Source organism: Momordica charantia, assembly GCF_013281855.1.
Source record: "Momordica charantia cultivar OHB3-1 chromosome 6 unlocalized genomic scaffold, Mcharantia_2.0 BLBB01000006.1, whole genome shotgun sequence".
NCBI lineage: Eukaryota > Viridiplantae > Streptophyta > Magnoliopsida > Cucurbitales > Cucurbitaceae > Momordica > Momordica charantia.
In genome coordinates this window covers 25,626,901-25,639,589 of record NW_028275164.1, presented here as the reverse complement: position 1 = coordinate 25,639,589, position 12,689 = coordinate 25,626,901, and the positions used below count along the sequence as shown (strand labels likewise).

Sequence of the window (12,689 nt, the reverse complement as noted above, 5' to 3'; positions counted from 1 at the left end):
CATACTCGATATACTCTTTGTTAATAGAAGTTTGTAAAGCAAATAACGTTTTGCCACACTTATCTTCCACTTCCTTCGCGCCTCAACATTCTCCAGAATATCTTTTGGAATTTCGGCATCATCACCAGAAACAAGATTCCACAGATCTTGACCTTGTAGAAAAGCTTCCATACATAACCTCCAATAGCTATAGTTGTCACTGGTAAGTTTGTGTACACAAAATTGCTTTCACCATTCATCTTCACTGAATACTAAACTCAAACACTGAGCACTAAACTCAATCAACGAGCACTAGACTCAAACAATGAACACTAAACTCAAGCACAAGAAAAAGAACTTGGCTCTAATACCATGTAACGAAAACGAAGATGAACAATAGAAAAGAAGCAAGATAAATGTTTACGAAGGAAGGATTTGATTCATAAATGAGAACTAGTACACATATTTATCGTGAACTAATAAAACCGACCACTAAGTCACTACCTTTGAATTTCTCTCCAATCAACACCATCATGCCACTAAACCATTATGCCCAAACTTTCTCCTCAAGTTTACATCCACTCACCACTACTTCTAACATGTATGAAAGCAACTACCCACTAATCCATTAACTAATTAAAAATTCTCAAGCACTAACATAAATTTGCACTAATTTTTAACAATCTTTTGATTGGAGATAAGTGTCAAATGACTTAACCAATTGAGTTATATTCACGTTGATAATTGAATATGAATATAACTAAAAAGCATAAACATGGAACATTTTTTTCTTTTTAACACAAGATGTGTTTTGAAGAGTATTCTTGCCTAATTTTACCTTAAACAAATCTATATCTATAGTATATATAAAAGCCACTATTAGGAGAAACTTTGTGTTCCATTTTTACCCTCTCATTTTAACTCTTTTCACTATTCTTTTGATTGTAATTGTGTAATTTAAATACAAATTTTCTCTCTCTCCATTTCTCTCTTCTCTCTCTCACGATCCCACCCCTCTAAATTCCCCTCTCCCTTCATTTATGCCATAATATCTTTTAGTGTTTCATCTTCCTATTTCAATTTTGCCGTATACTATGAATCAAGACTATAATTAGAAGATCATTAATGCTCTATTATCTTTATTCCATTTAACTTCTAAAAACTCTTTCATCTTCTTCATCTTTTCGAGAGATATATATATACATAGTGGGTGAGATAAATACAAAATGCAAAGGGGAGAGCACTAAAAAACTTGCGAGTGAGATTTTCGTTCTCACCATACTTAACCAAAGGGCATAGTAGAAGTCGTTACAGGGAAGACAGAGGGCATAACAGTTGTAGTCGAGGTCGCAAAATGTTGTTGCTTTAAACTTGTATGCTAGGGGTGCGATCGAGAGAGGGAATGGTAGTGGCGAGCCAGAAGGAGAAAGCTGTTGAGACAGTAGCAGTACTGGATAGAAGAAGACGACATATAGTGAAAGGCGATACACGCGTGAAGGGAGAGGAGAGAAAAATAGGATTCTATAATTTGTGCATTTAGGTTTAGAAATACAAAATCCTTGTAGTCGGGCTTTGTTATTAGCTGAAGTTTATGGTTGAGCTACATATGATAATATGGGTCGGTATAGGTAAAAATAGGTGAGAACTATAGTAGGTAATTATTAAGTAACTTTCCCACTTCTAATTTAGAAATAAAGTCCAATGTATTGTATTATATAAAACAATTATTAATTTCATTAACATGTTTAAATTGAGTTTCAATTTTGTTGAATAATTAATTATCCTTTATTTTTAAATTATAATTACAAAAAAAATTGTAAGTAAATAATATATTATGATATTTTCTGACGATAAATGAAGAATTGTAATTAATCCCGATAAAATATTTTTTATAAAAAATCATGATAAAATATAATACGTAGTTCAGCATTCATGCAACATCGTATGTATTGATTTAAATTTCAATAGAAAAATATTCATATGAAAAAAAAAGAATTATCTAAAATATTCACATAAATAAATAATTAGGAATCGTAAAAGGTACCATAAATAAATGAACATAAGACATGTTTAAATCAATATTTTGTATTAATTAAAATTAATATAATATAATACGAATACCTAAAATATTCATATAATAATAATAAAATGTTGAAACCAACCTCTTCAATTTTATAAAATTAGGTTATGTTATAATTTATCACTTTTTTTAATTAATTTTTTTGTACTTGAAAATAAAACTTTTGAGTTCCACGTGCATCACACGTGCTTCTTGCTAGTTTCTATAAGGGACGAGAAATATTCATACAAATATAGAAATTCAATATCAATATGATGCAAGTAGAGATCATAACTCATAAAATTACAGGCTATCTCATATATAAAGTTAATTTTATTTTGAGGTTGGAGGATCAAATTTTTATATTCACATTCATCGTTGTACAAAAATTTCGGAATTTTCATGTATCTATAAATTTGACATGAACATGATCAAGAGTACATCGACATTATTTCATACTATTCCAAAAAAAAATTGACAAAATACAAAAAATATCAACAAAATATCAAGGTTATAGACGTAATAATATTAATCATGTACAACTTATTCAAAAACCTTGAGAGGCTTATTTGTTAATTTAAATATTTTTTATGATTTTATTTTTATTTTTATGACATTTTCAGAAATATTCATTGATATCGACATTTACATTCTATCGATATTTTCATCGATAATTCCATGAAATTGAGACATCGATATCTCTATCGACATCAATATTTAAAATCCTGACTAGAGTTACCAAATTGTAATATTAAGTTTGAGAACAAAAACAATTTAAAATTGTACTATTTGTTGTATAGGCGCAAGATCCCGATTTGAAAAGTCTGGGACCATTTTAAATCTAACAGAACAATCTCAAACTTGTGGTTAAAGAAAATATTTGATTATTAAAATTTTTGAAATTAACAATTTAATTCTTAAATTTTAGTTTGTAACAATAGTCATTATACTTTTAAATTGACAACAATTTAATCCCTATATTTTATTACGTAACAATTTAGTCCATATAATTTAAAATTTGAAATAATCTAGTTCCTACCGTAAAAAATCTCATCAAAATTAAGTGTTGATTTTTATGATATAACGATTTGGTCTTTGTAATTTATATATACATTTAGTTTTTCATCAGTTTATTAGTCTACATATATAATACTTGACAAACAAATTTTACAATAGAGACTAAATTATTACAAATTCTAAACTATTAAATTGTTACAAACTAAAGTTCAGAGATTAAATTACTACCAATATAAAAGTACGAGGACTAAATCGTTATAAACTAAAATGTAGGGATTAAATCGTTACTTCAATAAAAGTACAGGGATAAAAAATATTTTCTAACTCAAATTTTTTTAGTACAACATATAGGAGTAAATATTCAAATTCACGGTCTTTTAGTCAGAAATAAGTGCCTTAATCGATTGAATTATTTTCAGATCTGCAACCATCTCAAGTTTACCTTGTTTTTATATTAAAAACTGATTTCACATAGTTTGCATCAACACTTTTATTGACATATATAAGTTTTTTTTATTATTAAAAATAATTTTGATCATGATGTTTGTTTTTCATAGATTCAAAGCATATATTTCCTACTCAATAATTAGAATGGAAGTAGTACTTAAAAAAAAAAAGAGTGAAAGTAGAATAAAAAAGCTATTGACATGTTAAAAAGATCGGTAACATAACAACTAAAACTCAAATTAGTTAAGTATAGCTCGACACCTATTTTCAAGCAAAACATCGTGAGTTTGAATCTCCACCTCGATATGTTGCATTAGAAAGAAAACAACTGAAATTATATAATTCTAATGAGAGACAATGAAACAAATCCATGAATTATATGTATTGCATAAATGAAAATGAATAATATTATTTATTTAGGAGGTTAAGGCCAGGTTTGGTGCATAGTATGTGTCAACTTGGATAGGAAGAAATGAAATTGGAAGAATTGGGGAATATCCGAATTCTCCAAGCGCCCATTCTGTTTAGGGTAAGCGTAAGTTGAATGTAATTGAAAATTCCAAAACCTGGATTCAATTTTCCAATCTCCCAACGCTCCTACGACTTACGACTTACAACTTACAACTTACCTTGAACACACACCATCATAAGCATCCGTTTCTTTTCTTCTTCCCTTTTGTTTTTCTGACTCCGCTTTTTCTTTCACCCTCCCAGGGCTTATAGCAATCCAACGCTACCCTTTTATGTCCTTCTCTTTAAATGCAATCTGAGCAACAGAGCACAAATTTCTCCTTCTTTCGTGGGTTATTTCTCCCAGGTATAATTACTATTTCTTTTTCTTTCTTTCTTGTTCGTGTACAATGCTGACTCAATACAATTTAGACCCATTTTGCAAAATTTCCTTTTTACTCGACAATTCTTGAATTTTCTTGTTTGAATCACGGCGTTCTTTATAACCCACTTTTCTTCTGTTGAATTTGAGACCGGTTTAACTTCGAATGCAAATTTCTGATGTATTTTATTCTCGTCTTCCCCCTTTCTGCCTTGGTTTCCGGATGTTTGAGTGAATAATACGATTTAGAGTTCAGTTGGGGTTTTCTCTTTTTCCCCCTCCATAAATCTCAGGTTTTGGAAGAATTTGTGATTATATAGGGATTAGATGATGGGTATGAATTGATTTGCATACGTTAGGTTGTTGGCTAGAATTTCCTTGATTTTCGAGTTGGAACAGTTAAATTCATGCGGATATAGCCTTGAAGTTTGAAGCTATTGAGGCAGTTTAGGTGCAGGGAACCAGGATCATGCACAATAGACGGGGCTCGTAACCGCATTATCAATACGAGTCATTTAAGTGAATACTTTATTCTGTTTTTGAGTTCTAATCTTAGATTGAGTATGAGAGTTTTTATCAGAAATCTCCTGCCTTGAGTGGCATCAGGACCAGCCCAATGAGCTCCCCTATTAATCCGATGGTCAGTTCCTAGCCGGCAAATCCAAGCTTGATTCTCTAGTCGATATTGAAGACCTGAGGTTTTATTTAGTCCTCTTCTTTTTCCTTTTCTTATATATTTATTTATTTCAGCACGAAGGCCAAGGGTTTGTACATTGATTTTCCTGGAACCTTCAAACAGACTTTCTGGAAAACTGTGGATTTCCTAACATCCCAAGTAATAATTTCATAATCATGTCGTGTTGAGTGATTGTATCCAGGTTTTCTCTTCTATAGGAGTTGCCATGTTTTGGAACGTTATACTATTTTTCTTCATACATTATTGAAGTAGACTAACAAAAGCTGACAAAAATATTTCAATTACATTGAAGAAACAGAAATTCTTGCTCCCGTTGTTCGAAATAAGTAGGAGAGTAGGTGAAGTCTTCTTCATTCAATTTGCCTCAATCTTCATTAGTTTTCTTAGTCATACAAAGGCAACTTTGGTCTCATCGTGGCCTTTACGCGTGTACAGTATGCTTGATTTGAAGGGTTCTTTGAAGTTCTTTTATTTGTAAAATGTGTATCTTTTAGTTTCAACCGTGAACTGGGAACTCCAATATAATTACACCATTGAGGATTCTGATTCCGTTCCTAGAATCAAAGAAACCTTCCATCTTGGAAGAGTTTGGCGGGGGGGTAGTGGATACAAGTTGCTAGAATGATATCATCTGATAAAGAAACATTTTTCAACTTCCATTAAGATGTAAGGTCTCAAAGATACATCCCTTTATAGTTTTTCTTATGTCCAGTTCTTTATCATTTTTCCACATTTGGGAATGTTTATTGACTTGAAATACGAACGATAAAAACCTTATGGGGCTAGAGCTATTGATGGAAGTGTTAGAGAATTAGGGTATAAAATCCTATGCTCATTACAGCTTCTAAATTGCGAATTCAACACCTTGTCCTTTGTTAAATTTGGTCTTTCATGTCTTCACACTAATCTCTTATTATTCTGGTCCGTAGCCTTACATTTTGTTTTCACAATTCTAATCTTATTGACTTAACTAATCTTTGTCAGTACAGACATTCATTAATTGAAGTACCATAGATTATATTTATTCTATGGACTTGGTAGCTAAAACATGTGGACAAGTTTAGTTTTTCTGCAGATTTTTTGTGTAGCTTTTACAGGTTAAGAGGTAAACGTGAGTACTAGGAACTCTGTACCATGTATTTCCTTGGGAATCTTCTTGTGTCTTTTCTCCTTATTTTTCCGAATGTCTTTAATCAGGAAAAGGAACGCCCCATTGTAACTGGGATTGCTTTTCTCTGATTGTTGGCGGTTTATTGGTTAATTCTATAATATTAGAAATGGAGTTTTCATTTGAGATTTGAATATTGATTGTATCATTTATCATTACTATCCACCTTTTCCCCCATATGCTTGTTGATTCAAACAGTTTTGCCTTTTTCTGGATGGTTAAGACTTACCTTTTTAGTTTTTGAATTTATATCCAACTATTATTTACAATCTGAACTAATTGCCTCTCATAATAACTCTGTTCATAGAAACCATATCGTAAGAGTACATCCATCACTGTGCTGTATCATGAATGTCATTTATGAGTTTAAAATTCAAATATTAGTTTTTGGATATCATTTTATCAGAAAGGACTTTCTGGTTATCAGGAAGGATGGAGATTTCTCTCTAATCAGTTACATGTATGCATGAGATAACATGCAGTAATTTTTCTCCTAGAGCATGCGATGGTTTGGTTATGTTTGGCGCTGCTGTTTGTATCCATATTGTCATTGTGTATGCTAAAAGATGCTTTCTTTTCATCTTCTAAAATGTTACCTAATGTTGGATAGTGATTCTTTCATTTTGCTCAGTCTAAGAGAATGTAATAATTGGTTCTCTAAACATTGTTCTTGTCATCTCAGATTACTTGCTGCCTGAATAAGAAACAGTCTGTCCTGGATAATCATCTGAAACGAATGAAAATTGATTATTATGTCTGAATTGATTGACGGTCTCCCAGACGCTGTTGCCCTCAGGTGCCTTGCACGTGTCCCCTTCCATCTATATCAGACGTTGGAGCTTGTTTCTCACTCCTGGAAAGCTGCCATTCGTAGTGCTGAACTGTTTAGAGTTCGACGGGAGATTGGATCATCAGAAAATCTATTATGTGTGTGCGCATTTGAACCTGAGAATCTATGGCAGCTCTATGACCCCCTCAGAGACCTTTGGATAACTCTTCCTGTATTTCCATCAAAGATTAGGCATCTTGCACACTTTGGTGCTGTCTCCACTGCTGGAAAGTTGTTTGTGGTCGGTGGTGGAAGTGATGCTGTTGATCCATTAACTGGTGATCAAGATAGGAACTTCGCAACCAATGAGGTGTGGTCATATGATCCTGTAATACATAAGTGGTCGCAACGAGCACCGATGCTTGTAGCACGTGCCATGTTTGCATGCTGTGTTTTGGGTGGAAAGATTGTTGTTGCAGGTGGTTTCACAAGCTGCAGAAAATCGATTTCTCAGGCAGAAGTGTACGATCCTGATAAAGATGTTTGGATTCCACTGCCTGATTTACACCATACTCACAATTCTGCTTGCACAGGGGCAGTGATTGGAGGGAAGTTGCACGTCTTGCACAAGGGATTGTCGACAGTGCAAATTTTCGACAATGTGCGGCCTGGATGGAGAGTTGAGGATTATGGTTGGCTCCAAGGTCCAATGGTTGTTGTCCAGGACTCACTTTATGTGATGAGTCATGGACTAATATTCAAGCATGACAAAGAAGTGAGGAAAGTGGTTATTTCAGCATCCGAGTTTCGTCAACGAATTGGGTTTGCGATGATCGGTTTGAGAGATGAAATTTATGTGATTGGAGGGGATATCGGTCCCGACCGTTTGAATTGGGACATCAAACCAACGTCTGATGTTGACATATTGACAACAGCAGGTGAGAGGCCTACATGGCGACATGCAGCTCCAATGACAAGATGCCGTGGGGCGATTCGGGGATGTGCTGAGTTGAGAATTTAGGACCCCATTCGTTATTGTGTTGCTTGCTGCCTTGTCATTGAATTGTGTTTGGCTGTTGAATCCCTCGTATTGGCATTTCTGGTGGCTGCCTCTTTTTGTAATCTTTGGTCTTTGATGTTTATTCTGGGAGTAGGAATATTTTATGTCTAATATTTATATCTTCAACAAGTGAACTTTTTTTCTATATGCCTAAGAAAACTGATAGAAAACAAACCCGTTGTGGAGTGGAGTTGAGGGGAGAGTGATATAAGAACCAAGGGTGGTGTTCTTATCCTTTCTGAAGTTTATAAAAAGAAGAAAGAGGATGACGTGTCACAGGATTAGTAGTGAGGTGGACTAATTGAATTACTTAAAAAGAAGGAAGAGGCCACGTGGATCGGAATGGTCTTAAAAAGAAGATAACCATTGTTTGATTGTTCCCTCAGAAGATGAGAAAAACCACTACAATAACAATATTTTTGGTTATGCAAAAAAAATCACTCCTACGTGTCTTGGAAGATCACAATGTACAAGCTTATCTACAGAAAACGACATCGTTCTTTTCACTTTGTACTTTGTTTGCCAAAAACTTCCCTCTGCACCTCCACGTATCGTGGCAACTTGTAAATAAAAACAACTTACAACTTAAGCCATTGATTAAAAAAATTAAACGGTAATCAAACAATGACGTGATTGGATTACATTTATTTGCAATCACTAATCAAATATTATATTGATATCTATACTAAGTCATCGCATTGCAATGTAACTATCAAAGGCACGTACAGATAGGCACAAACAAAGATTTTCTTTTGTTTATCAAGTTAAGAACACCGTCACTTTGTTCAAACATAAAAATTTATGGTTGAAGTTCTGACTACATCAGGAAAATCGATATTATAAATATCATAAAACACAGGTTGGCTTAAGGCAGTATAAAACTTGATTTTGTAATATTCCAATCATATTCTTTTCTTTATATAATTGGGAGTCGGAGCTTTCAACTCAAGACTTCTAGGTCATAGATCCCAAGACATCAACAATTTTTGTAATATTTCAATCATAATAATGTTTAAATAGCAGAAATTTCCTGAGGTCTCTCAACAACTAGCAGAAAACGTATGTGAGTGTGACAAATCTTGCACAAAATCCTATAGAATTTCACTTCCGTGCTACACAAACCATTCATACACAATCAAACATAGCCAACAGAATGAAATAACATTACTACTACAATATTGCTTCACTTTCCGGAAATGCAATAAATATTGCCCTTCAAAACAGAAAGTGAAAGCAATTACCATCCAAACTGATACGAAAAAGAAACTCCAACGACCAACAGCAGGACTCTGGGAGTGTACAGCTTTCAATACAAGGATAAACAAACAAACTGGACCAGGCCGAGAAGACTTCTCTGGTGACAAACTACGTCCACAACAAACCAACCAATACCAACCATACCACGACACCATCACTTGAACTGTTGTCCCCCAGGTTTTCTGCTCCATGCAAGATAACCAAAATGAACAACAAAATAATCATGTATACTGTTTTTTTTTTAAAAAAAGACCAAATAAGTTGACAATATAAAATGATTACCTCATATACCGCTTCATGGGTCAATGATCTCCTTGAAGGATGATGAACATTTCAAAAACCAATAAGAAAGTTCTATGCTACACGGGCACACATATGACAGAACCAAGAGGTACTGGAAACAGAAAATGCTACATGGAGTAATCCCAAAGAAGAGAAGCAAACTATAAGTCAAACTATCACTATCCCATCCCACCTTTTCATAAAAAAAAAAACTGAAAAGGCAGTGAAGAAGGAATATATCCCTCATAGTGTGCAGGCAAAGGAGAGAAGCTATAAGATGATTAGATGAGGTATGAGAAAGAGAAAAGGATTGAGGATATTAGAGAGCATTTAACTGTCGAATAACCAATTCATCAGGGATAAAGAACCCAATCAATAAGTCATCAGACTATCTATGCAAGAAGGGTAGCAGCTAGAACCGAGGATATGCAAGGAATGGAAGCAAAGAATGAAACAGAAACCTACAGTACTTAAGTGAAGGATTAGTTCAGCTGTTCAGGATCCTACAGTATGATACAAATTACATGACTACCTAAAAGTTAAAACTCTAGAATGGAATGGAGATTAAGGATATGATGGCCAGAACTAGTACTTGTCACAATGTCCATATCAAACTAGATAGACTATAGCCAGAAGATTAATGCAGTGCCCGTATGCAGGTTCCAGTCACTACAACATTAAAGTTCTCCAACAGCCAACTTCTTCCTTCTGAATATCTCAACTTAATCCGTGTTTAACAAAACCAAACCCAGTTCTGCATCCAAGCACAGATTCAAGGTGCAACATCTGAATATTAGTTGAAAGCATAAGAGCCCATAGCTGCGATCGAAGGATGTAAACCACTGAAAACTAAGGATACTCGTGACTTTCATCACTAACCAATTTATTAACTCTATATACAACCTGACACTAACCCAGCTCACAGAGTAAGCCTATTTACAGGAGCTTGATGCTCCCTGGAGTTCATTCATTGTCAACATCAAGGTTAAGAATGCGACGCAGAGTCTTGGTCGCAGAGTCAGCACTATGAAAGAAAAATCTGGAGGAAAAGTTTTGGTCCCTAGTTGGGGATGGTGGTGCAGACTTAGCAGATGGATGCATTTCAAATTCAGGGGCAGATCGAGGCAACTCCAGTGATGTGGTTCTTTTCGCAACTGAAAATTTGGGAATAGGTAATGAACTTGGAGGCGGGGAGTTTGAGTAAGTGGGTCCAGCCCAAAGCTCAGAGAATGAGAAACTCCGGTCATAGAATTCTTCATTTACAGCACCGTTCTTGTTTGAAAATTTGACTTTGATAGGAATTGGAGCACTCCGCATAGTAGCAAGTTGTTTTCCATTTCCGGAGATGGAACTTAAACAAGTTGGTGGTGTTTTGGGTGAAGAAGGGTAGCCCTGTTTAGGTTCAGACGTACAAGCCTTCAAGGGAGTTGGGAGTATACCAGCTCCAGATTGGAAACTCCTACAGTTCATCCCACTAAAGTCTCGGGACGGGAGTGACCCAAATCGAGCTGGCCCATGTGGCTTGACCCGACCATAATATTGGTTCCTATGCTGCTCAACAACGACCACTGCTTCCATAGCAAAAGAACTTCCAAGCCAAAAAGTCTGTATCCAGTTTTGAGTTAGATACGATTTCAGTTTCTCCCAGTAGATCCAACTTCTACAACTCAACACAGGGGCTGATAACTATACTAAAAGTCACAACTTTTCAGACAAGCCTAGTTTATCTCTTCCACTTTAGATCCAAGCCGAACCTCGACAAGTTAAACTAAAGAGAACTCCGGAAACCAACGATTCAACCAGCGTATCTGAAAAACAAAAAAGAAAAAGATAAAACAAAGATGATTTTATCCTTATCAACCAGATCTAAGAACAAAAGTTAACTAATTGTAGGGAAGGACTTGTTGAATCGCCACCAAAAAAAAGAAAAAAAAAAGTTAAAAATGAAACAACAGTAACGAGATCCAGAAACGGCCGAGGCCAAGCAAAAAGAAAAAACCAAGCCCTAACTCGAACACACATATAGTTAAAGCGTCGGCCATTTAAAGGAGGCAGTAAGAGATTAACGCACCGGAATAATTGATGAAGTTCTTCAGTAGGATTAAGATCTATAGAAGATAAAGATGAACGGTAAAGAAGGTCTGGACTGAGATTCTACGTCAACGAGCTCTCGCACTCGCAGTACTATTTTTTCCCTCTTTTTTCTTTTTTTGTTTTTTGTTTTTGAAGATTTTCTCCCGTTTGGATTAGAGTGCTGCCATGGAGATTGAGCCCCCAGCGAGGGTTTGAACCAGAATACACGGATCTGAAATGATTTCAGAGTTGTATTTAAATATCGTAGCCAAGGGTGCTGGCGTGCTCTCCTCTGGCTCCAGTACTGAGATTTAGCCCTATATTTCATCAAAATTACGGTAATGCTATTCTCGATTCCCAACTGGCAAGGCATCATAAATTGTAATCTGAACGAATGATTAATAATATTCTGTTTTCTTTTCTTCTTTAGAGGTTTGACAGAAGCAAATATTAATTACTATTAAATTAATCTCAATGTTGGCTATTAATAAAATTATGTTGTTGTCAAATATAGTTCTGCGATAATTGACATATACTTCAAACTAAAAGGTCTCACAAAAAATTAATTTTTATCTAAAAATTTATAATGACATGTGGATATGAAAACCACATCCAGTTGAAAGTTTGTGCTTACATAGTCTCATGCACGTTCTAATATTTGTAAAGCTATGAATTATGAAAGGTTGTATTATTGTAGAGAATATTTAAATGAAAATAATGGAGAAAATTGATGATTATAGTGGGCTCCACCAGGCCCAAATGGAAGATGGGTGGAGCCCTTTATTGCTGTGCATTGGGCCCAGTTAGACATGGAGGTTGGTTTGGTGGTTTCACCATCTGTGGATTAATACACTTACACGTTCACTTCCTCAGCCCAATAAATCTTTCATTCTCAATGTTACTGTAAAAATAATGTATAAAAAATATAAAAAATGGAAAAAAGTGGCGTCGCCCGGACTCGAACCGGAGACCTTCAGTGTGTTAGACTGACGTGATAACCAACTACACCACGACACCAGATGTTACACTTCAATTAGCTTGTTTTATAT

At 34.8% G+C, this 12,689-nt stretch overlaps 2 protein-coding genes and 1 non-coding gene across 6 annotated transcripts; 1 reads left to right on the top strand and 2 right to left on the bottom strand.

The window, feature by feature from the left end:
• Window positions 1–3,894: 3,894 nt before the first annotated feature.
• On the top strand, window positions 3,895–8,173 carry LOC111015334 (Galactose oxidase/kelch repeat superfamily protein). Of its 4 annotated transcripts, none has more exons than XM_088125431.1 (4): window positions 3,895–4,031; window positions 4,217–4,319; window positions 4,915–5,032; window positions 6,882–8,173. In XM_088125431.1, exon 4 carries the CDS (start codon window positions 6,952–6,954, stop codon window positions 7,987–7,989), a length of 1,038 nt encoding a protein of 345 aa, XP_087981557.1. In that variant the 5' UTR covers window positions 3,895–4,031; window positions 4,217–4,319; window positions 4,915–5,032; window positions 6,882–6,951; the 3' UTR covers window positions 7,990–8,173. The 4 variants fall into 4 exon arrangements, with proteins under 4 accessions (XP_087981557.1, XP_087981556.1, XP_022146023.1 ...); XM_088125430.1 differs by having other exon boundaries at window positions 4,734–5,032; XM_022290331.2 differs by lacking the exon at window positions 4,915–5,032.
• A 919-nt stretch (window positions 8,174–9,092) lies between these two features.
• Window positions 9,093–11,876, bottom strand: LOC111015298 (flocculation FLO11-like protein). The gene is made up of 3 exons (XM_088125432.1): window positions 11,639–11,876; window positions 9,568–11,375; window positions 9,093–9,467 (listed from the first exon to the last, which is right to left on the bottom strand). Exon 2 carries the CDS (start codon window positions 11,143–11,145, stop codon window positions 10,531–10,533), a length of 615 nt encoding a protein of 204 aa, XP_087981558.1. The 5' UTR covers window positions 11,146–11,375; window positions 11,639–11,876; the 3' UTR covers window positions 9,093–9,467; window positions 9,568–10,530.
• A 707-nt stretch (window positions 11,877–12,583) lies between these two features.
• On the bottom strand, window positions 12,584–12,657 carry TRNAV-AAC (transfer RNA valine (anticodon AAC)). The gene has a single exon. It is a non-coding gene; the product is annotated as a tRNA-Val (tRNA).
• Window positions 12,658–12,689: the final 32 nt, after the last annotated feature.

What these genes read in the sequence shown, in the direction of transcription:
- LOC111015334 (XM_022290331.2), top strand. Translation starts at nt 6,952, where the DNA reads ATGTCTGAATTGATTGACGGTCTCCCAGACGCTGTTGCCCTCAGGTGC.
- LOC111015298 (XM_088125432.1), bottom strand. Translation starts at nt 11,145, where the DNA reads ATGGAAGCAGTGGTCGTTGTTGAGCAGCATAGGAACCAATATTATGGT.